The sequence below is a fragment of the Hetaerina americana genome, unplaced genomic scaffold, assembly GCF_022747635.1.
Source record: "Hetaerina americana unplaced genomic scaffold, ioHetAmer1.1.p SCAF_9, whole genome shotgun sequence".
Lineage (NCBI taxonomy): Eukaryota > Metazoa > Arthropoda > Insecta > Odonata > Calopterygidae > Hetaerina > Hetaerina americana.
Genome location: NW_027287538.1, coordinates 77,059,719 through 77,085,806, shown reverse-complemented (window position 1 = coordinate 77,085,806; position 26,088 = coordinate 77,059,719). Strand labels below are relative to the sequence as shown.

At 42.7% G+C, this 26,088-nt stretch overlaps 1 protein-coding gene across 1 annotated transcript; it reads left to right on the top strand.

The window, feature by feature from the left end:
• Positions 1-21,521: 21,521 nt before the first annotated feature.
• On the top strand, positions 21,522-22,523 carry Tssk (Testis-specific serine/threonine kinase). The gene has a single exon (XM_071597458.1). It carries the CDS (start codon positions 21,522-21,524, stop codon positions 22,521-22,523), a length of 1,002 nt encoding a protein of 333 aa, XP_071453559.1.
• Positions 22,524-26,088: the final 3,565 nt, after the last annotated feature.

Here is a 26,088-nt window from a genome sequence, read left to right as displayed (position 1 = left end):
GGGGTTTTAATGGTCTAAGCAGATTGCTTCTTGCACTTCCTCGTCTGACTTGAATTTCTGTCCTCCAAGGAGTTTTTTGAGAGCAGGAAACAAGTGGCAGTCGCTGGGGGCAACGTCCAGGCTGTAAGGAGGGTGGTCGTTTGATGTGACACATGTGGACGTGCATTGTCGTGATGCAAACGCACTCCTTTGGTGAGACACCTTGTTGTAACCGAGGACCTCCGACACAATTTTCTGTGCGAAGAAGTAGCCACTCTCTTCATTAAGGCCTTCCTTTATCTCATGAAGGGTAATTCTCCGGTTATTGCGTACCATCTCGTCAATTGGAGCCACCGTTGATTCCGGCAAACTCGGCCGCCCCGACCGCCGCTCATCGTGGACGTTTTCCCGGCCATCAAAAAACCCCTGCACAACTTCCGCACGTTTTTGATGTCCATACACTTCTCACCGTATACTTCCACACTAAATGGCGATGAATTTATATCGGAGAAGCAGTCGCCAGTTGGTTTCGCGACGCGGCGGGAGGAAGGTAAGACGCCGGCATTTAAAAGCTGCTTACAAGGAAGCAAAAAGTGATTGACCGTCAAGGCAACAATGTAGAAAAATAGCTAAATGCCCAGCCTTTCCTATGATGTACACAAAGTTGAGAATCAATTTGATTTTTCATGAAAAAAATAGGAACCTTATTTTTCGAATCGCCCTTGTACATTGAAACCCAGTCGTACAATGAATTCTAATCTAGTGGAAAATAGGTTACTATCTTTTCTTTATTGCGTTCGAATTCCACCACATCACGCCTGAAACTACTCAATTTGAAGTAAAAGCAACTCGAGGGAAACTAAAATTATAGTCATTTTCATTGTGGGTTTAACAAGTGTTGCCTATCTTACTGACTCGGAATGGAGTCCACCATCTCGCCAGAAACTGTCTTAAGCCATAAATTTCAAAGTGAGCAAAAGTTGCTTTCGTGTAAAATGCTAATTGATTAAATTAATCTAACAATAATGAAATTAAAAACACACTCCGCATAAATATAAGATAAATTGGTTACGCTATGGATATAAATTGCGTCGAATGTTACAAACTAATCCTTTGGTTTATCAAATAATAATGTTATGCAATGATAATGCTACAGATTAACATGCGACATGGAATTTCTTAATAAACTTGGCGCATTTATGAGTTAAAAGTTGCGGATCGGAGAAGACATTTAAGCTATGCCTCAAATCGTTAACTTAGGTATATAGTTATACAGTGTTATGTTCGCTTTTATTGATATTTTACCGGTCAAGGTAGGTTTTGGATGTACTCAGCCTATACAACGCTGCAACGAAAAATGTCCTCTTCTAACGAAACAACCTGAGACAATACAGTAAGTCTCTCTTCATTTACGGATACTACGCTGTCCAATAAATACCCGAACTGAGGCCATAAACACTTTATTTTGCAAAATTTAGTCTGCTAAGATTTTGTCCCCTTGAGAGTGTTCTCCATTCGTAGGCCATGCACTTATTCCATCTTCTTTTCCACTGTTTAAAGCACGCTTGGAAGTCCTCTTTGGCAGTTAGGCTTTTTAGTTTTCTCGTCGTTTCTTGCTTTATGGTGTCCACCACTTCCCAGTGATGTCTCCTCATCACATTTTGGGGGCATTTTGGGAATAGGAAAAAGTCGCAGGGGGAGTCGCAGGGAGATCTGGCGAATTAGAAGGATGATCAAAGATGGTGATTTCAATATTTTGCCAGAAGCAACGGCGAACAATCAATGCTGAACGTGCAGGTGTGTTGTCACGGTGAATGATCCATCCATCATGTTCGGTTAAAATAGTGTGCACAGTTAATTTTCCTAAATTCCAACCCCTTTCTCACTCTCCTAATATTCTCCTCTCTCTCACAGTCTTCAACGTAGCAATGTTTGTAGAGAAGTCAAAAACAAAGGGCAAAATCTTTGTCGCACTCTACGAAATGGTTTGATTGATGCCGTAGCCTTCACCTCAGAAATATTACAACTCATTGTTTTACATGCTGAGAAGCGGGTAAAAATCAACTTTATTAACTACGAGAGTCATCGAGCATTTTCAAATGTGTGCTGCTTGACGATGAAGGCAAAAGACGTAGCATTGCATTTGTCGATGCGATTTCAGCGATGCAATTATGTCGCGGTCTCCACTCCCCAGGTACCCCCAATCACTCAGCACCCGTAAATGGCATCAGGGATTATCACGGAATAGTTTCTTATTTCAATTATTTATTTATTTTTATTTGTTTATATCCACTGCAAGCCACCTCTAGGGTGTGTGGCAGGAGGTGAATACACTCCAGACTAATTTTACCCGAATATGACCCTACCGCGGCCGGACGATGTTATTCTGATTTCTTTTCGTTCCTGGAAAAAATGACATCTCAAATCTATCTATTAGGTGTAGCCTAATCTCCCTAAATTTAGTGACATGAGCTCTCCCACCATAGTACGATGGCAGTAATAATACATTTTCAACATCACTACTAAAGAGACATCCTTCCAATTAATGCAAGAGCTTCAATCTGTAATTTAAACTTCGCTCCGTGAGTGATTTCCAGCCTAGCTGCTCTAATATTTTAGATACGTTACTAAGTCAATCATAACAACGTTTTACAAATCTAGCTCCTGCACGCGAACCAATTCACGTGGCCATAATAGCATCCTCAAGCAAATAGCAACGAGCGCCATCGTTAGGGAATAACCCTCCTGGGTCAAACAGTCAGTTTCTGGAGGGCATGGGGATCGCGACGCTTAAGGACGCCACTTGAAACGTCTGTGATTTCACAAAAGTGTACAGCTTTCCTTAAAATTTAGTACCTGACCACGGCCCAATCTTGTAAGACGACATCCGACTGGTTTGGGGATCCCCGCAACCGACCTCCCGACCCCCAAAGTTGGTCGGCCGGAGGGTTGCCGCGCGATGAATCTTCGATGGGCAACAGCGAAGACAGGGGCGGATAAGCAATCTCCAAGTGCGCGGCGTCCGTTGCCAAAATTATGAACAAACAAAGGTATGTTTAATCATGAGTAGCATTACGACGATTATAGTCTTCACCGTCCATAGCAATCGACCGCTACCAATCGACACAAACTCAAAAGAAGAGTCATTGAGGAGTTAATCGAAATGCGGGAGAATCTACCGCAATGGGTTGCTAAAAAGGAGATATGTAACGAGTGCAGATAAAGGCCATTTCGTAAATTTGTGAGCGTACGTATTACATTCGTCGAAGTATAAGCCCAGAAATGACGAGGAACAAGCGCTTCCACGACACGTGGTCCATTATTCTCGACGCACTGGCAACGATTTAAAATCAAGGTCGATCCATGTGCATTCTAGGGAAGATGGAGGCTTGCAATTAAACGGTGGTGATAATGGAGCCTGCCCTAATGAGACCAACTCTGCGTCTGAACATACGGAGGCATCCAACTAGAAGCTGAAGCATTTCCCATCAAAATAGTACACGAATTTCCTAATTACAATCATAAACTTCACTGAATTGATATCAGAACAATTTCACGTCATCTACGTTAAAAGTTTATCGTCCATTTGAACCGAATTTACGAATATGAAATTTAGCCTTTTTTTAGTTTCCAGCGGAGAGGATATCATCAGCAGATGGCTACAATATACCTTGCATCTGTCTGCAGATGCTTTCGTTGGGGTTGATGGTTTCAAACCGGAAGTTTCATGAATGTCGGACCCTGTCAGGATAATGCGGCAGTTTTAAGTTGCCGAGGAAACGGCCCTCGACTCGCCCCTTCCGCTGGGCTCTGCCACCTAAAGACAAGAAGAAATGGTCACCATTCACGTAACTTGAGACACCCGGTTGGATACAGATATTTTCATCAAGAGAAGTATGCAGCCGTTCTAAAACGATTCGAGTGTCTCTCCCTGCAAAAACGTACACAGGCATCTCATCCCGTAATTAACTACGGATTCGATGCAATTAATGGAACTTGGGAAATGGCAAGTGTCTTCAAAGTGGGATTCTTCAGTTTTTACGGCGACAGAATTAACCTCCACGTTTTCTCCTGAGCCTGAGATAAACCACCGAAGCCATAACGCTTCTCCGAGGAATCAGAAAACCCTAATGAATTGACAAGTGCCCTCGATCAAAGAACACACGCAGTGCATACACCAGTGGGAATGAGAATTTTGAAGAGTAATGATGCCTGGGATGTCAACTTCGACCACCTTGACTTGACAGGGCAAAGGATAGTCCAAATCCAATTTCAACCGCCATAAGGACTGCATATCAAATGTTTAGCTCATACAATTACAGGCGCCAGCGCACCAATTGCATTGCATGATGCATTCTGGCTGTTGCAGATGAAAATAGCCGCTTTGCGTCAACGGGCGAATCAAAGCCGGCGTAGTACAAGACCGTGTCTGTTCCAGTCAATCAGTAAATACTTAATACTTTAAGTGCATAGGTATCCGCAGTGTCAAATTGAGCTGAAACATCACGCAGCTCTTCAGGAGATTGACCAATCGAATCCGACGATTCGGCGGGTGTCCACTCCGCCAATGGAAATCCCTCTCGTGCGTAATCTCAGCCCGATCGACGTTGCAATTTCAAAACAACTCCGGTTACGACGTAATCCACGTATGTGCCGCTAAGAATGACATGAGTGGCCAAAGGAAAGCGTCTTTCTTCGCATTTCGCCGAATGATGCAGCATCCGAATTACCGTAAAGGGATAGAGAGAGAGGTAATTCAACCCGCATGAAAACGTATTACATTCTAACTCTTCAACGCCTTGGGGAGAGTCATCTCGACATAAAATATGCTAATACTCACTTAGGTCACGGTCATTAATATGGCCATGCATCAAACCATCAAGCCGACGAATCAAACACGACCTGAGGATTTGAACCGTCCAGTGCTGAATTCATAGTCGCTTGAAGAGGTAAGTTATGACCCCACGCACATATGACCGAGAACTTTTTGCTATATTTGCAAAAAAAATTAAAACAGTCTGCCTTCAATTTCAAAAGAACGCTCCCTATAGGCTCGTCTTGACACCATGTGAGTAGTACGTAAGTGGAGGGGCAAACTGTTAGAAGGGCAGAGACACCACGGGCCGACCTTCCCGCCGAAACTCTGCTAAGAGTTTGTGAAATCAAATCTGCACACAAACAACCCTCAGGATTTCAAAAAGTTTGATGAGCGGGCTCTTTTATCTCTCGAAATTCTTTCGCTCGGTCCGCTAAAGTGTTTGTAATCGTCTCCATTGTTATTCTTTGTTAATAGTCCGATGTAAAGGCGAGAGTGCTGTTTTCGGACTAATGGCTAAATAAATAAATAAATAAAGGCATCGCGTTTAACACCGAACACCAAATGACGGAATATTCTGGCTCATGGCCTGGATGCGGGGGGGGGGGGGTTCAAGGTACTAGGGAATGAACTAGGTACTTTGTCCACCACGGTCCCTCCGAAAACAGAATTGATTGCGATTAGGCCATGGTGCTTAAATGCCCTCTTACCCACAGAGTAAAGAATAGGGAAGTAAATTATAGCACATAATTAATAAAATTAATTTAAACACCAAATGCTAAGGCGTTACGCTCACGATCTCTCCTAAATGAAACACATACGGGGAATATGTGGGCAAACTAACAACAAATTAGGATTTACTAGAAGAGCACTGTGACGAAATGTGACGAAAAGGCCAAAGAGAAATGTTATCTTTCCCTGGTTAGGCCTCCTTTGGAATATGCTGCAAGAAATACATGGGATCCTCACGAAGTTGGATTAATTGCCGAATTGGATTGCGTGCAACGTAGAGGAGCTATATTATTAAAACGCTGCTATCACAAACTGAGTGGCTTATCAAAATTATTTGAAGAACTGTGCATGGAAACAATCCCAGAGATGAGGTTAAATTAGAGATTAAACCTCTTGCATACTCGTAAATTCCAACAAACGACAAGAGATCAGAATAACATTATTCGACAGTATTGAGGATAAAAGTATTTTGTGCAATTAACAGTCTTACCAGTAATCACCCCTTGCCTTAGATCATCGTGGTAGCTTGCAGGGTACCATGTCTAGAGTAGTATACAATTTAAAAACTCCTTTCATTCTCTCTCTCTCCGGATGATTGCAATTCGGCTCAGCCAAAGCTAAAGATGGCAGAAGCCCCAGGAGTGGAAGAGGTGCGTGGTCTGAATGTTGCTAGTCAATTTAGGTCAAAGACAACAGTCTTTCAAGGAGTGGGAATGCCCCCAGTTCGCTCCAGATGACTTTCGTAAGTGAGCTAGGCGGGGAATCATGCACGGAGCGAAGGTTAAATTACAGATTAAGTCTCCTACATAAATTGGGCGGACGTCTTTCTATCAGTGATGTTGAAAATGTATTATCACCCCCACTGTACTACGGTAGGAGAGGTCATGTCAATAAAATTTGAGAGACCAAGTGTAGAACAGATCGATTCAAGATGTCATTTTTTCCAGGAACGATAAAGGGATCAGAATAATGTTGCCCGAACGCGGTAGGGTGGGAAAAGAATAAAGGATCTAATTTAGTATGGTATGTAAGCACCTCCTGCCACATATTCTAGCGGAAGCTGGCAGGATACTATGAAAACAAAACAATAACAAGTCGCATGGACCGCATCATCCCGTCTCCGGCTAATATATATATTTACTACAGCATTTCCCGCCAAGCTCTTGTATTTAGTCTGAGAGCTATGAAGTTCCTGCGACCGAACTCGCGCTGTTACCCACTCAAACGCTGACAGTTTGAACACTATAAGACACAGAAACACTTCTTAAACTCTTGAACGTCAGCAATAAAGGATGGTTGGATTCACGCAACAGACGCAAGCCGTTGCATTTTCTACTCATTGTAGACTTCACCTCCGACGTATCCCCGACGGCGACGACCATGGACACTTCTACATCTACACGATACCCCGCAAGCAGCCGCTGGAGAATGTGGCGGGGGTGTTAGGACTACATGCTAAACCAACATATTCATGCAAAACTACGCCCATATTATTATTAGGTAATCTACCGGTTAAGGTAGGTTTTTGGATGGACACAGCTCCTAAATAAAACATTTTGTGACTCCTAACAAAACACAAAATCCAGCATCCTACTCTACATCAGGTCCCTCTTCATCTCTGAGTACCTTCTTCCACCCTTCATCCCGTCCAGCATCCCTATCCTGTTCCTTCCCTTTCCTCGGTATATATGTAATTATTGTTATTATTAGGTAATCTACCGGATAAGGTAGGTTTTTGGATGGACACAGCTACTAAATAAAACATTTGGTGACTCCTAACAAAACACAAAATCCAGCATCTTACTCTATATCAAAAACCTTTTTAACTTACACGCATGCAAACACATGTACTATCAACTAAAATACACATGCACATGTGCCTAAGATTAAAGTAAAAATGTATCCAATAACGTGCAAATTAGAATTGAAGCGTAAGTAAGGGAAATTCCACCAACAAGTACATGGAAATCATGGCCCCAGCCCCCGAGGGCACGGAATGCGACACAGAGCAGCAGGCAGGCAACGGAGGCGTCGCCCCACAGAGAGAGAGAGACCAGGGATGGAAGGAGAAACATGAATATTAACAAAGCTGGGAAGGCAATACTGTAACGAGCAATACTCGTACATTCTTTCAACTCTCTTCTAATACCTTTAATACAAGATATTACCTCATGATCTAAAAGCATATAATTAAATATTCATTCACTCCTCCATGATCGGAAACCTCTGCGTCTACTGAGCATGATTCCGAATCATTATTACCAATGCAGTATTCCATCTTGAGCAGCCGTAAAGTAAAAATAAGTTTCCTTCAAAAATTCAACTAGCGTTTTTAATCGGCTAAACTTGAAATGACGTAAAATTCTTCGCCAAGTCTATCCAGTTCGCTGGACAACGAGAATGGCACCATCATCACGGTAGCTTTAAACTGGTCGTGCCTGAACCACAGAAGGGAAAGCTTTGCGTTGAATTGGCCTCGCCCCGGGCGTCACGGCCCCTCTTGCTCCATTCTTGATTACCAGATTGCCCGATTAAATCATTAATTTCTAGAAATCCAATTACTCCTGATCAATCACCGAGTTTCGGCGCCAAATGCACGATCCCGCGGTCTTGATGCCCCGTCCGAAGACGCTCCCTTCCTGGAGGTCGTCTCACGGGAAACGGGAGGGGGGGGGAATAAGGACAATGAAAGGGGCGAGGGGATACCGTCGGACAATGAAAGGGGCGAGGGGATACCGTCGGACGATGGCGGGTGACTTGGCTGGATGTACGCCCTCGGGGGCTGTCATTTCGCGTCTTGCGAAAGAGAGCACTTCTTCATTCTGGAGGGGCAGAACCTCCCCGCTCCCCTCTCCCCATTCGGAGAGAGAGGGGGAGAGTCCCCCCTCCCCCAGGAGGGGAAGGGGGCGGGGCTGAGCCGCCAATATGACAGCCCTTAAGGAAGTGAAGGGGAAGGAGGGAGTTAGTTATAAGCGAGTATTAAATGGGGCAGGGGTCTCCCCGAAGCGCGAGCAAAATAGGTTCCAGGTGTTATTAGCAAAGTTCTGGGATCCAAGCTGTACGCTCAATGTGTCGACTCAATCCTCGACCAGTTGAGGGAGGCACGCCGACAAGTTGAGTGAGGGAGTGACGAGACAAACAAAGAAGACCTGAAGGCCGTGGAATGGCAGTATAGGAAGTGGCCGGGTGGGTGTCGGGGGCCTCTTCATAATCCCGTGGCAGTAGCAAGAGAATCTCGGATTGAGGAGACGACCGAGGTTTGGTGAGAATGGAAGAGAGTTGGAAGGAGGAAAGAAAGATCCCGCAAAGACGGCACGAAAATAGGCGACAGAAGATTTAATTTTCGACTTCTAATAAAAATTTTCTCAAGTGATATTTCCATTATTTTGTTTCTCTGTTCTCTATTTCCACCGTATTAAAATTGTTGAGTGGTCTTTTTTTGCTCTCCAGAGTCGAGTGCCGGTATTGCAAAGGGAGGAATGTGATGCATGCGTTAGGCACTCGTGTGCCCATCGCATTACAACTGTTGCATTTGGCTATTCGTTTGTCCATTGGACAATAAAGGGTTAGCCACGTGCAAAGCACCACTTTAGCCTCCATCGTGAATGAGTCGCGCCCTCACAAAAAGTAAATTTATTCAATGAAATATTACTGCAAAGCTCTGAGGCTATTCCTGTTTGGGAGTTGTCAGTGCGGGAAACTAGTTTATTCTCACTTCGAAAGCCTAAGGATACTTCCATTCCAAAGAAATGCTACGCAAATCCTACAGCGGATGCAAAACGGCACAAGGAAAATTCCCTTGCCCCTCGCGACAAAACACAATCCAGCAACCTACTCTACATCAAGTCCCTCTTCATCTCTGAGTACTTCCTTCCTCTCTTCATCCCGTCCAACATCCCTATCCTGTTCCTTCCCCTTCCTCGTTTGCCTAACATTCTACCCTCTATTACAGTCTTCAACATCCCGCTGCCGGTCAATACCCCCTTCATCCACTTTTCCTACCGCCATAGGATTTCTCCCAAGAAACCCCTCTCCTCGCCCACTATGCCATTAGCACTTCCTCATTCTTTTTCCAATTTGCTCATTTCACGTTTTCCATTCTTCATTTTCAAAATCCTCCAATACGTGCCTAAATACTTAATGCCTATCATCTTCCTTCAATGACCATGTTCCTAAACCACGGAAAACCACGCTCTTTGCTTCTTTGTCTAATATAATTCTCCTCCTCATACTTCTACTACTTTGACCATTTTGGTCCAAAACACTCCCGAGATACGTAAACTGTTCCACCTGCTCTCGTTTTTTTTAATGTTTAACTTAGCCTTTCTCTTTCTCTTTAACCGCATCATCTTTGTTTTTTTTAATTCATCCTCGTCCCATACCTATCGCATCGACTTACTTGGCATCGCACTCACCAATGCTTGCAACCCCTTCACTGATTGAAAACTAAAGCTTGATCTTCTACAAATGTAAATTTAGAATTTATGAACTCTCCGCCGGCATTCATTCCCATCTCCAATCCTTCACAAGCCTCTCCAGGCATATCCTCCCCATGTAAGTTGGAACTCGCTGTTGATGATTGAGAAGGGGGTACGTACCCTCCACCTACCACTGCCCATTCGGACTCTCCATTCGCAACCTGTGCAGTCTAAGACGTGTACAGGCTGCGGATAAGTATCCTATTCCGCCAAAATATGCCCATTTTCTGCAATTCCATTAAATCTACCTAAATCATCCAACAATACTCTTTCGAAAAATCTAAGAAACAAAACAATACATTCTCATTGTGTCTACGTATGTTTCTCTATATCATTGATCTCGTCACTTCTGTCGCATCAAGCGTGCTTGGATCCCTTTCTGAACCCAAACTCATCCTCCTCCAAGTTATCTTTTGCCCTGCTCTCCATCTTCTTAATGACGACCTTGAGAACCAATTTAGCAACCAGCGAAATCAAACTTATTGTTCTGTAGTCTTACAATATGGCTGCCTTTCCTTATTGTAAAAGTAACTAACATTTATATGACGAAGTATTCCGCTCAAATCCCTCCCTCATAAATGCTACGAATTAGTCCACAAAAACTCTTCCTCCCACGTTATCCTGAATGTTTTAATATTTCTGCGGTAATATCATCCACCCTCACCGTGTTTTCTTGATTTTAATTCCTTCAAAGCCCCTTTCTATGTTGCCATCAAGTAATCCTGGATCTAAGCTATCCTCATTTACGTCATGTTCTCTTCCTATGTCTATGATCGCTGACTTTCCATCTAGTTCCTATTTATATTCCATCACTGTTGAATTTTTCAAGGTTCAATTCATGATTTTCCTGGCTTATTTTTGATGTTTTGCACTTTTCTCCCATTTTACTCCTAGATAGTGCTTTCACTCTCCTGAGCAGTGGAACAGCGGCCCATTTCCTTCGTAATCTTTCCATGTAATACTCGCACCGCGTCCTCCGCCACGCTTTTTTCCCTCTGTTTGCATCCCCTGTTCAGTATATTATTATTCAACTCTTTGAACTATTTATCTCAATGGAGAGGAGAGCAGGGCTTGGAACACTTGAGGCACGAGAGGAAAGCGATCCGATGGGTTGGGGGTGGGGAATGAAGAAGGGTCATCACATCACTGTCTCGAGGGCGATGCCATCTCCATCGCCCACCGTGGGATTATAGAGGGACTGCACCAATTAACTGCTTCCTTATTCTACGAACATTCTGACTACATTTTCTGTTATACAGTGACGAAATTGATTTTCAACTCATCATCGTGCTCAACGTTTTTGACTGAGTAGTAGTAGTAGTTTTTAGGGGAGGCGACCGACAGCTAAGGTCATTTGCGCCATAAGGGATGGATAGGAAAGGATGAAGGGTGGAGAGAAACCCGGCGTCGGCATTAGCCTACTCTTTACGAAAGGCGCCAAGGGGTCCGCAGCTTAACGTCCCATCCGACGGACGGCGTACTCACTCAAAGTGCCCTCCACAAAGCACCTCAAGTAGGGATCGAGATACCTCTGAAAAATATTCAACACCGCCGGGATTTGAACCCGCGCCCTCAGGGTGGGAAGCCAGTACGTTAGCCCCCGCACCATCTCGATCCCGTTTTTGACTGAATATTTGCCAAATGTGTCAATATTCTTTCATGATATACCTATTGGAGAGATTGATATTTTGTTAAATATATCAATAGTTAATATTGGTCTTATTTAATAAACTATCACTACCATAGGGCGTTCAAGTAGAACGTTATGTATGTATTTGAATGCAACTCAGAAGCAGCGAATAATTCTGATAGGTCAAGCTACGTCTAATGAAGGAGCAAAAAAATTACACGAGTGCTTTACATAAATGCTGGTGGTTGGAACGATTCTAAATATGAATTGACATTGATTTATAGTCTCAGTACCAATAAAATGGGAAAAGTCCAACAGCCGCATGCTTGACTGTTTTCTCTATGATAATAATGGGTTTCCAATGATACGTACTTCAAAGATTAAAGCAAGTTTTGATCTCCTTGTGTCTCCATTGTTGAGAATGCGAACCTTCTCTGAGCTCACCGGGTTGGAATAATTTCCTAAAACAATTGTGTCAATATTTATCACTCGGGTTGATGAATCCTTGGAATTGCCTGTAATCATTTGGTGTTTCGGCGACAGCAGGACGTCCATCTGCCAGAGGGTCATCGGGAGAACGCGGGCCTCGAGAGGCAATCGAACGGCAGAATTTGAATACTTTCGGCGTTGTGAGTGCCACTTTAATTAATCCCGAGGACGTTTCGATGGGTTCTCACCCATCTCTGAGAGGGTGGAGATAACCTTTCACTAAGCCCTTGATGACGAGTGACATGCACGCCTCGTCGGCGTAATGAGGGAGGGGGGCCAGTGCCTCATTTCCCGTGCCAACCTTGTGGCTTCCAAAGAAGATTCTGAGCCCTAGAAATCTCACAGCTTGCATGAAGATGAAAAAAGTTTGAAAGAGAATCCAAAAGCATTTTGGTCATGCGTCAGAGTAGTTCAGGGAAATAAGTCTCAACTATTAATTCACTCAAAATTGACAAAGGCGAAAGGGTAACCAGCAGTTTGGATAAGGCTAACTTGCTAAATTCCTTCTTTCGAAGCGTCTTCATCAATGTCTCACAGAATGCCTCCGATAGCTTATCAAATCGTGCCGGACAACCGATGCCCCAAATTGAAATCTCATGTAATGGAATAGAACGTTTGCTTAAAAAACATTAAGCCTAATAAATCCTCCGGGCCCGATGAAATACGCGCTCGTATATTCAAGGATCTGGCTTCGGAAATTGCGCCGTATCTATAAATAATATTCAAGAAGTCGTGGATAAATCACAAGGTTTGGAAAACGACTAACGTAACACCAATATTTAAAAACGGAGACGAGGAGGAACCGAGCAATTACACACCTATTTCCCTCATATTCATTTCGTGTAACGATATGGAACATATACTCGTAGTTGCTGGTTCGATCGTGATAATCAGGAGTTATTGATGAAAAATCAGCACGGTTTCCGAAGAGGTACAGGGTTCGTCCGGAAAATAAGTGTACTGACTCCTGGGCTGGGCGCGCCGCTCCAGGCGCGCCCAGCACCGCTCTGACGGGCTGCGATTGGAGGGGGGTATGTTGGCAAGCGACGCTGAAAAAGGCAGTCGGCTCTGAGCTGTGGTGTAGTGAGGAGCTCTGTTAACGCGAACCTCCACGCTCGACCCACGTCACGGAACGCGATGCCGAAGTTTTTGGAGCAGCGTTATTCCATCAAATTTGCGGTAAAGCTTGGGAAATCGTCTACCGAAACTGTCGGTATGATTAACCAGACTTACGGGGAGTCAGCCATGTCCAGAAATATGATCTTTCGGTGGCACAAGATGTTCGTGGAGGGCAGAGAAGAGGTCGACGACGAGTCTTCGAGAGGTTCCCGATGATGCCTTCGCGGGAGCGTTCCAGGAATGGGAACGCCGCTGGAACAAGTGTATCGACTCACAAGGGTCCTATTTTGAGGAATATTAGCTTAAGATATGTAAAAGTGTAATAAATTTTTTTTCCTGAGCTCAGTACACTTATTTTCCGGACGAACCCTGTAGATCCTGCGAGACACAACTTGCGCTTTTTGTTCATGATATTCTTACTTCGGGAGAGAGGAATGTTCAAGTGGACGCGATTTTTATAGATATTAAGAGAGCCTTCGACTAAGTCACTCATAGTTGACTACTCACAAAGCTAGAAGCAAACGGCAGAGTTAAAAATATCCGGAATTGGATAAAAGACTTTTTACATAATGGTCGGGTTCAAAGAGTAGTGATAAATGGGGTTGGCTCAAATGCAGTAGAAGTTATTTAGGCGTTACCCTCACTCACGATCTCTCCTGGGTGAAACATATACGGGGAATATGTGGAAAACCTAACAAAAATTAGGATTTATCAGAAGAGTAATGGGTAAATGTGATGAAAAGGTCAAAGAGAAATATTATTTGTCGTTGGTTAGGCCTGTAGAATATGCTGCAAGTATCTGGGATCCTCACGAAGTTGGATAGATTGCCGAATTGGATCACGCGCAGCGTAGAGGAGCTAAAAAGCGTTGTAATGAGGAACTGAGTAGCGTATCTAAAATATTAGAGCAGCTAGGCTCGGAGTCACTCACGGAGCGAAGGTTAAATTACAGATTAAATCTCTTCCATATAAATTGGAAGGAGATCTCTTTAGCAGTGATGTTGAAAATGTATTATTACCCACATCGTACTATGGTAGGAGAGATCATGTTGATTAAATTAAAGAGATTAAGAGTAGAACAGATACATTTAAGATGTCATTTTTTCCACAAATGATAGGGGATCAGAGTAACATTGTTCGACCGCGGTGGGGTCATGTTCGAGTAAATTTAGTCTGGTGTGTATTCACCCCCTGCCACACACCCTAGCAGTGGCTTGCAGGGTATATATATATATATATATATATATATATATATATATATATATATATATAAAAATAAAAAAGCTGTGACGTTCGTATCCTCGCATTAATCATGCAGATATTCGGGGCATCATCAATTGGTTAAAACTCCCCTCGAGTTCCAATTAACTCCGACCAACATGTCGAGCAACAAACTTCGGATGACGTGCGCCGAGCGCATCCCGGGAGATGTGTCAGAGGTTTGGGAAGGCGTCGCCCGTGGCAACAACAGCGCGCCGCGACCCCCGAGAGCGACGAAGGCGTCGGGGGTTGGTGCGAGATGGGTGGCGCGATCTGCAAGTGCGTGCCGTGCCTCTCTCGGGGGGGGCGACGGGGAAAGGGAGGCTCTCGCCGGGACAGGGAGGACGGCTCGTCACCTCCGGCCGCGGCCCCCGCACGTCAGACGCCGCCGCGAACGGAGGGCGAGGCTCCGGCCGACAGGAGGGCCGGGTCCCGGGCTTGCATCGCGAGCACCCAGACGGAAGAGTGGCGGCGGACGTGTAAGCAGATGTCACGATCAAAAGTGGGCTGAACACATTTCACTTGTAGCTATTCAATTAAGTATAGTATATCACATCTTTGCGTCTTCGTCGGCTTTTCTGCGAGCCCAAAATGGCTAGATAATAGGATAATTGCATTATTTTATGCTCGCCTTATTGATGATTCATGCATGTGAACCGCACGGGAGAAGAGATATTAACCACTCCGTGTGTGTAGTGCAATCAAACTTGGACGGGAGAAATTGCATAGGACGTATTGAACGTGAGTTTCAAACCATAATCCAACTGAAAACATGATACAAAACTTTGATGAGAATTTTCATACGGTCAAAGAATCTTTCGGGGGAATGCTTACCACTTTGGTCCATATAAGCAATGGAGCAACACGTTCAATACACGTCGCAATCATTTGCATGTTTCAGGTATCAAAACTATTTGTATTCACCGCAAGCGATTCAGAACTTATTGGAGAGTTGAGATTTCGCAAGACTGATCGCAATACATGTTCGCACTTACAATAAACTTGTGAGATAACGCAACGTCGCAACAATCGATAAATGCTTTGTTTATTTTGGAGATGCATAGCGTAAACAAATGACGTAACGATATGAAAAGAGCTGACAGAACCAGCATTGCCATTCCATCAACTGAGTATCGCTGCACGTGTTTCACGAACGCAAGATCTGATTGTATAAAGGCTTTGATATTAAGGCAAAGGGAGAGTAATCGGCCTAGTAAATATGTTGACCCCAAATATTCGGCAAGGAAGATATATCGCGAAAACTTTACACTCCATAGATTCGGGAATCAAATACCTCTTCATAAACATTTTTAGACTAATGAAAATGCAAAAACACGATTATAAACAGCCAGCCATGGCTTGCTTGCTTGCTGCAGTGGAAATATTTAGTTCTTCACTTTGCTACCCGTGTTGTGCTTATTTCACGACAAATCGTTCATTACTTCTCCAATGATAAGCAAATACCAATCGAGCCGTTTTTTGTGGTATCGTTCCCCTAAAAGAGAAAGTAAATGTTACATAGTTTCTTTACAGAAATATGGATTTCCCGATAGCCATCTTCCTCGCCGAGGTCTTGATGGGGGGCGATTTATAAACATTTCAATTTAGCGAAATATCTGAATGGTTGATCACTAAACGAAGGTACTCCATAATGTTTGAAAAAACGATCTCAATGATGAATTACTATCCCTTTCCCCACCTCTTTCTCTCTTCCTTACCTCCTCCCCCCCACCTCCACCAGCGGCGCCCCATTCGGCCCCCGGGGGGCGCCGGGAGGTGTCCGTTCAGGCGGGCGACGACCCCTTACCCCGCCCGGACCCTCTCGCCTCGGAGACGCCCGACTTGCTGGCCGGCCCTGCGGACCACGTGGCCTTCGCGCGGTTGCCCTCGGGAGCGGCGGTGTGGGTGGTCACCAGGGGCGCTCAGGTCGGCGGGAACCTCGACCCCTCGGTGGCGGAACGCCTCCTGGAGGTCATCCCGGAGGCCGACCTCCCGCGACTCCCCGACCAGTTCGACGACCCCGTCCTCGTCCAATTCCTCCTCTTCGCGTTCCTCTTCGCCGTGCGCAACTGCCGATTCATCGCGTCATACTCGTGAGCTGCCCCTGACGCCCGCAGGCCCGCCCCGGGGCCGTGAAGCCCCGTACCCATGACCGGTGTGCGCACCTGCCTGGCTGTGGGCATGCATGAAATACGCACGTAAGTATGACAACTCTGAACACGTGAATCCTCAATCGCAGCGGCAAATCATATTTAAATAATAGACGAACACAGGAATGGCGGGGAAGGTGGGCTCGAACAGATCACAAGCGTAAAAATAGTTCCTTGACCGGGACTTCCTACGGATCTTTCGACTTGCCAGGCCGATGCTCTAATTATCCAGCTTTGAAATAAATTACTTTATTCGATCCACAACGGAGTTAGTTTGCATCATGCATAATGTAAGTTCAAAGATTTTTGCAAATCATTTTCTTTCTTTATATAAGTATATACACATATACATGCGCACACATATAATATATATGTACAGCATACACGTGTACATGCAGACACACACATGAACACACGCACAAACATACATACATTTATATATGTGCGTGCGCCTAATTAAGTGTCTGATAAGGAAAACAAAGTACTAGGTATGGTGGGCGGGGAGAGGGGTTTGTTGGAAAAAATCCTAAGGAGGCTAGAAAAATGGATGAATGGCGAATTGATCCCCAGTGGGATATTGAAGACTGTAATAGAGGGGAGAATGTTAGGCAAACGAGGAAAGGGCAAGAACAGGATAGGGATGTTGGACGGGATGAAGGGAGGAAGAAAGTACTCAGAGATGAAGCGGGACCTGATATAGAGTAGGATGATTGATTTTGTGTTCTGTCAGGAGTCACAAAATATTTATTTGGTAGTTGTGTCCATCCAAAAACCTACCTCAACCGGTAGATAACCTTAATATATATATATATATATATATATATATATATATATATATATAGTTATATATATATATATAATATATATAGTGGGTCGCGGTAGTCCAGGGGGTAGAAGGTTGGGCAGCTGACCGGAGGGGCCCGGGTTCGATTCCCGGGCAAGACACTCTGGGCACCTGCAGCTCCACCCAAGCTATATAATTTTTTGGGTTCCAGATCTTCCTGGGATACCATAACCGGCACAGGGAAAGGAACTGGCCCCCCTACCCTGATGTGTGAATTTCACACGCCGTCGGGCTTAGTACTGGGTGAACTCTACAATCACCTATCAAACGGACCTGAGGCCAACCCTCCGATCATGCAGGACTCCCCTTAACCGATCTGGGGTCCATTACACGGCGGAAGCGGCGAGTAAGGTAGCGGATAGGATACTCTACCACTGCAGGCCTTTTTTAGGATAGAGGGCAGGTCACTTAGTGGGGTCGGTAACATCTGGGGATACCGCGTATAATATTATTAATAAAAATATAAAAGTCACCGACAACACTAGCATTGATTTAGAAAGACATGTGACACGCACTTCCCCACAAAGGCGTCCTAAATTACAGTCAGTCACAAATAAGGACGTTATTCAACATAAAAATAATTTAACTATACTTGTTATAAATTGCAGAAGCATCAAAAACAAATCAGCGGATCTCGAACACATAATCCAAACTCATTCCACTGATATAGTATTAGGCACAGAGAGTTGGCTGTGTAATGACATAAACGACCAAGAAATTTTCCCAATAAATTTCAAAGTTTACCGACACGATAGAGATACAAGACCCGGAGGAGGGGTTTTCGTGGCAGTTAAAAGTCATTTTGAAAGCAGGCAAGTTTCATTTGAAAATAATAACATAGAAAGTGTTTGGTGCACCTTACTACGGACCAATCAACCCAACATAAATTTAGGCTCTTTCTATAGACCTCCAGACTCAGATTTGAAAACACTTCATACCCTCAACGATCAAATTTACAATTTTACAATGCTGTTTGGATGTATTCATATAAACTATATCGTCACTTTTTAAACTGTTTTTGAAATTCGACTGTAGCTTTCTTTGCCTTCTTAATGCCGATCTGATTTCCCCGTTGTAACATCTAGGTTCCTTACTGTCGCATTTGAGTTTGGACGGGATATACGTCTTCATTCCTTCGCGTAAAATATTTAAGAAATAATTCCAAGTGTTCTCTGTATTGGTTGTCAGTGTTTTTGTTTTGTATTCCGGTAATTTTATCTTTAAATATTCTCTTAGTCCGTTAAAATTTGCCTTGTTGTATAGGTATATTTTACGCTTTTCTTTGTATATTTTGACGAACTTAGTTTTTAACTCTACAAGAATAGCCTTATGGTGACTGCTTCCGTCTATTATTTCAATGTTAGTAATGATTTCGGGCATAGACATCGCAAAGATGTCTAGTATGCTTTGGCCCCGTGTTGGTGATTTAACAATTTGTTCTTAGGAGTGTTTTGTGAAAATATGAAGGAGTTCTTGGCATGGATCTCGGTTTTTGGCCGATTTTCCTACGCAGTAGTTGTCCCAGTCAATTGACTGTAGATTTGTGTCACCAGCGATTATAATAATACTGTTGGTATGTCTGCTGCTGAGAGTAAAAGTAGGACATCTGTGTTAGAATCTGGGGGTCTAAAAATGAACACACGAATAGGCTTCTGCCATTGTAGTCCTTAATGTTGCACCAAACGCTTTCTATGTCATCTACGTCGCATTCATATCGTTGGCTACTAAGATGTGACTTTACTGCAATGAATACTCCCCCACCCAATCTATTTGGTCTGTCCCTTCTGTAAATTGTGAAACCGTTCGGAAAAACCTCATTGTTTGCTATATCTCCCGTGTGCCAACTTTTCGTTCCAACTACTATGTCTGCGTTTGTACTGACAAAAATATGTTCAATATCCGATATTTTGTTTCTAATGCTACGGCAGTTTAATGTTGTGTTTGGGTACCTCAGGGAAGTGTAATCGGGCCGTTGATTTTCTTGATTTTTTTTAACGATTTGAACCGCGAAGTGAAAAGTAAAATTTAAGAAGTAAAAAAAATGACACGGTGATCTATCGGGAGATATCTGGGGATGAGGATCGTTTTATTCTAGCGCAGGATTTAGATTGCATTACTAAATGGTGTTCTAACTGGGGATTGACAATAAATTATAATAAATGTTTGGTGGTAAACTTCTTTAAAAGATCAACGGGATTTTCTGCTGGAGTTGACCTTGCAGTAGTTGATACGGTAAAATACCAAGGTGTTACATTTTCAAAAGACTTAACTTGGGGGACTCACATACGTAAAGTCTGCGGTCAAGCATATAAAAAATTGGGATTTATTGGACGCATTGTCGGCAAAAGTGACTCGAAGGTCAAGGAACGTTGTTACCACGCTCTTGTTAGGCCTCATTTAGAATACGTATGTAGCGTGTGGGATCCGAGTGAAAAAGGCCTCATTCGAGAAATTGAGAAGGTTCAACTTCGGGCAGCCCGTTTTGTAAAAAATTCTTACGATAAAACGCAAAGCGTCACCGAAATGCTCATGGATTTGGGGTGGGAATCATTGGAAGAGAGACGATTCAATGCAAGATTGAAATTATTAAATAAATTCAGATCCGCATGTTTCAGCACCGAGGTCTCGCAAATTATTCGTACTCCTGCATACATTGGTCGCTTGGATCATGCATATAAAATTCGGGAAATAGATGCCAGAACTAGCCGACTCAAGAACTCCTTCTTCCCATGGACAATACGGGATAGCAACTGCAGGGTTATATATCGCAAAAATTCCACTTGCCACCCTCAGCGTCTAAAAAATAATTAGTTCTATTTAAATGCATGCTCTTCCACTAACCTTATGTGTTTTGTTATCAAAACCCATTCTTTCCGAATGACCTCATTAGTGTTCTGTTCATCTGTTTTTAAGTCTCCCTTTCAATCCCTCATCCCTCTCCGCGGGGGCAAATTCCTGCTACCTGCAATCGTTGGATGGCATTCCCTGCCTTTTACAGTCTCCTCGGAGGGGTAGAGTGTTTTGTGGTGCATTTTCATGAGGTGGTTCGGTTTCACATTCTTGCTTGCCTATGTTCTGGCTTGCGTGTTTGGGATGGCTGTCGTGTTGCATCCTGGGGTGCAGTTGTTTGTTGATTTATAGCATATATGTTTGAATGAGTGTTGGATTTTTGCAAGATTGTGTGCGCTGCTGTGGGTGTAATTTTTCAGGTTGTTGTTTTGCATGTGGTATTGTTCCATTTTACGGTTGGTGACCTAACACCCCCCGCCACACGCCCTTGCGGCGGCTTACGGGATATTATGTAGATGTAGATGTAGATGAAACGGACCTTCGGGTTGATTAGTGTGTTTATGATATGTGTATATATATATATATATATATATATATATATATAAAGTTTATACTCCGGTTGAGGTAGGTTTTTGGATGGACACAACTACCAAATAAATATTTTGTGACTCGTGAATGTATTAAAATATTTAAGAATAGGTATATAAAATAGAATTATAAAATAAATATTTTGTGAAAGTCGAAATTCCGAAAATGTTATTTAACTGCAGTTGCTAAGCAATATTTTATTGAAGAGCTAAATCATTAGTTCTGAATTATTCATCGTGCTTAAGATAAACATATCAAAATTATAAGTACAATTTTCCAGGATGACCAAAATAATGTGAGTTTTGGTATGTTTACACCATACTTTAACCTTACAATTTTATTACCTCTGAGAATGGTTGAATTGAATTACTATAAACTATATTTAAATTCATGGATAACCAATTTCGTACCATGTACACCTACCACTATGCCAGTGACATTCACTGTTTTCATTGTTAAAAGCATGTCATGAAAATTGTGTATGGTGCTAACTGGAGCATGCATGCCAGTTTTATTCGTAATCGGACTGACGCTACTCCATCCTGTTGCAGGCAACCTTCAACTTTTCCCATAAGCAATGCTTTTGACTAAAATGTTCCGCTTGCCGGAGTACATGCATAATACTAAATGTGCTTGATAGATCAATATGCCAGGAACAATTCTGGTATCCAAAAATTCTGAACTAGAAGCATTAGAACAACGAGGATATTTGATTGGAAAGAAGATAGGACAAGGTTCATACGCTACGGTGCACCTGGCAGAGTACATTGACGGTACAAATTTAAAAAAAACAAGGTTGGCATGCAAAATTTTTGACAAAGAAAAAGCCCCACACGACTTCTTAGAAAAGTTTTTCCCTAGAGAACTTCAAATAATTACTAGAATCGAGAATCCAAACATCATCCAAGTCCATAGCATTCTGCAACGTGGACCCCGAGTTTTTATTTTCATGCGCTACGCTGACAACGGAGACTTGCTTGACTTCGTGAAACGAAACGGACCGGTTCCAGAAGCCCAAGCTTGTATATGGTTCCGACAAATGACGGAGGGACTTCAATACCTTCACAAGCAGAACATTGCGCATCGCGACTTGAAGTGTGAGAACGTTCTGCTCACTCAACGCTACAACGTAAAACTCGCCGACTTCGGGTTCGCTCGGTTCTGCTCGGACAAAGACAACCGCAGAGTGTTAAGTCGAACTTACTGTGGCTCGGCGGCGTACGCGGCTCCGGAAGTTGTGGGCGGAATCCCTTACAACCCTAAACTCGCCGATGTCTGGTCACTGGGCATCATTCTTTACATTATGCTCAACGCTTCGATGCCGTTCGACGACAGCAACCCGCGACGCCTGCTGAAAGACCAAACGACGCGCAACTGGGATTTTCGCAAAAAAATGCAATTTGTAATTTCTTCTCTCGCAAAAGCCCTCGTACGACAAATCCTAGAGCCCGATATCACGCTTCGCCCAAACTTAGAAATGATACTGACCGACGCGTGGTTGAGTCGCGAGGCCAATGGAAATAGAGTGCCATGTGATGGACACAAGATATCGACTGCACCGTTCATTCTAGAAGATCGCCGTGGACTCAGCTCTCAAGAAAGAAATGCCTTTGGCGGCGACGGGAAGAAGATGGACGTTCATTGCTGACAAGCATAACTCTAATCACTAGAAATTTGTTATGATGGATCTCATTGTGAGACAAAATTAATGAGCTATAAACGGCTATCATGCAAAATACTCCAAATGCTTTTTTCTTGGAATTTTTCAACCTTGGTATTTAATTAAGAAATCTTAACATTGGAAACACTCTTGAATACTTGTAAAAGGACGTTTGGTTGAGTGGTCAATATTTTGCAAAAATATTTAAGTAGCACTGAAAAATACTAAATCTCACTTTCAAAAAGGCAATGCCGCAAATCAGCATCATGGGAATGCATCTTGGCAATCATGCAAGTCTCGATCAAAAAACACGCAAAGGTAAGAATAAGAAATCAAAAAAAATTGAATTCGCGGCATCATTTTGAATGTACTGAGATCCATAAAAGTACTTCTCCCAACCTACCTCCTCAAAATACTTTCTCAAATATGCAAGCGCCAGAAATGTTGTGACACTTCACCCATTCGACCACATTTCTTTGAAGCATCTATCCATTAACTTTCAACTCTCAACTCAACTTGAAAGGTAAACTAGTGTACGATGCATATGTTTAATTTATCTTTCTGAAAAGATGCGTATGCTAAAAACCACACTATATATATATATATGATATGAATTCAAAATACTCATGGTTTTTATGGTCCAACACTGATTATCAGGGTGCTAAAATATCAAAATAACTTGTACTCTTCCACACATTTCATTTCTATTGAAAGAAGCAGATTTTATTAAATTCCGAAAAGCATTAAAAGGAGATCACATACAATTTTTTCTCTCTCTCAAATTTACTTTAGGCTTCCTTTTGTCGACCAACATGACCTCATTCATCCAAACTATCATTCCAATGACATGGAAATGAAAAATAATTTCAACAGTTTTATTTTTTTTAATGTTTACCTGATATTTTTGGACGGGAGTGGTATTTGGCCTGACTGATTCGCCCGGGGGGGAGGGAAACCCGTGTAAACCTTCGTAGTCCGCCTTATTGTTCCGTTCAGAGGACAATTTCATTCTACTCTAATGAACTTACCGAAAATATTCGTACACCATGAACACAATTTTAGATTCTTACAAAACAAACCATACACAGGTGACATGTATGTAAATTCGTAGTGTGTTCACCGTACCATACACATTCGCACAGGTTAGTTATTACAGGTTGAATTACTTCATCTACATCTACATCTACATAATACCCCGCAAGCCGCCGCAAGGGCGTGTGGCGGGGGGTGTTAGGTCACCAACCGTAAAAAGGAACAATACCACATGCAAAACAACAACGTGGAAAATTACACCCACAGCAACGCACACACTAATGCAAAAATCCCTTCATCCAACACTCATGCAAACATATATACCGCAAAACAACAAAAAACTGCACCCCAGGATGCAGCACGAAGCCATCCTACAACACGCAACCCAGGACACAACAAGCAAGAATGTGAAACACCACTACCACCTGAAAATGCACCACCAATTTATTGCGCCCTTGTTTATACCCGCGACCTTTAATTTATGAATGTGTTTACCATGTGGAACCTTATCAAATGCCTTTTGAAAATCTAAGAAGATGGCATCCACTTGCCTACCTCTCTCACCAGATAAAAGTAAATCATGTGTAAATAATCCTAATTGGGTTTCGCAGGAGCGGGTTTTCCTGAATCCGTGTTGATTGTCACTTAAAAAGTTAATATTTTCAAGGTGTCCCATTATTGAACTGACAATTATGTGCTCTAAGATTTTGCAGCAGATAGAAGTGAGAGATATAGGTCTGTAATTACTGGGATCCTCCCTGTCGCCACTTTTAAAAATAGGCGTTATTTGCGCGGTTTTCCAAATCTTAGGTACTTTGCACTCTGTGAGGGATTTGTTAAATATAAATTCAAGGTACGGGGCAATGTTTGGAGCTAAATGTTTTATCACCCTAGCTGGTATATTTTCGGGACCCGGGGATTTGTTGGGTTTAATCTCATTAAGCAATTTTAGAATTCCTTGTTGGTCCACTGTTATTTTTTCCATGGGTGGAGTATGTATTGTTTCTTGGAGATATGCGGTGGCAACATCATTCGAGAAAACGCTTTGGAAGAATGAATTTAGGATGTTAGCTTTACCCTCGCTGTCTGTATGAATTATATTACTAAAATCCCTTAAGCAAGCCACGGTTTTTTTACTCCCATTTACTTCCCTAACATATGACCAGAAAGCTTTGGGGTCAGAGTCCAAGTGCTCGCAAAGTACTTTGCGTTTAAGTCCAGTAAGGCGCTACGTAATTGTGTTTTGGTTTCAATTTTAGAGGATCTATATGTGTCCCATAATTGTGTATTCTCAGGAGATGATGTGTTCACGCCTGCCCTCTTTACCCTAGAGTGTAGCATTCTCTGCTTTCTAAGGGCTTTTCTAACGTCTTTATTGTACCACCTGGGGTCGCGATTTGCTTTAACGCATTTTATAGGTATGAAATCTATGATTCCTTTTTGCATAATATTGACAAATTCTGTCCAAGTTTCTTCCACGTTGACATGAATTAAAGCGGGTTTTGAACTCGGGTAGTGAAGAGTTTAATTGATTGGCAAAAGTTTCAAAGTCTGCTTCATGGTAATTATAAATTTTTCTTTTTGGTTTAACAATCTTTTTTATTTCTATGTCTAAGTAGACATTAAATGCTTTATGGTCACTCAAGCCCTCATCAGTTGATACCCTAATAATACGTTCAGGCGTGTTTGTAAGAAATAGATCCAATATGTTCTTTCCACGGGTGGGCATGCGTACTGCTTGATGGAGGGAGTTTCTTTGAACCAATTTTACCATGGAATTGCAAGATTCGCGATCGCGGGTCCCAGATTTAACGATATTGCTGTCCCAATCTATACCAGGGAGGTTAAAGTCGCCACCAATTATGTTGATGCTGTTATTATTTTTACGTGTAAAATTGTAAATTTGATCGTTGAGGGTATGAAGTGTTTTCAAATCTGAGTCTGGAGGTCTATAGAAAGAGCCTAAATTTATGTTGGGTTGATTGGTCCGTAGTAAGGTGCACCAAACACTTTCTATGTTATTATTTTCAAATGAAACTTGCCTGCTTTCAAAATTACTTTTAACTGCCACGAAAACCCCTCCTCCGGGTCTTGTATCTCTATCGTGTCGGTAAACTTTGAAATTTATTGGGAAAATTTCTTGGTCATTAATATCATTGCACAGCCAACTCTCTGTGCCTAATACTATATCAGCGGAATGAGTTTGGATTAAGTGTTCTAGATCCGCTGATTTGTTCTTGAGGCTTCTGCAATTTATAACAAGTATAGTTAAATTATTTTTATGTTGAATAACGTCCTTATTTGTGACTGACTGTAATTTAGGACGCCTTTGTGGGGAAGTGCGTGTCACATGTCTTTCTAAATCAATGCTAGTGTTGTCGGTGACTTTTATATTTTTATTAATAATATTATACGCGGTATCCCCAGATGTTACCGACCCCACTAAGTGACCTGCCCTCTATCCTAAAAAAGGCCTACAGTGACTTGTGCAATGTATACTAACTGTACTGTACTAACATTA

Coding starts and splice junctions, on each gene's coding strand:
- Tssk (XM_071597458.1), top strand. CDS start 21,522: ATGCCAGGAACAATTCTGGTATCCAAAAATTCTGAACTAGAAGCATTA.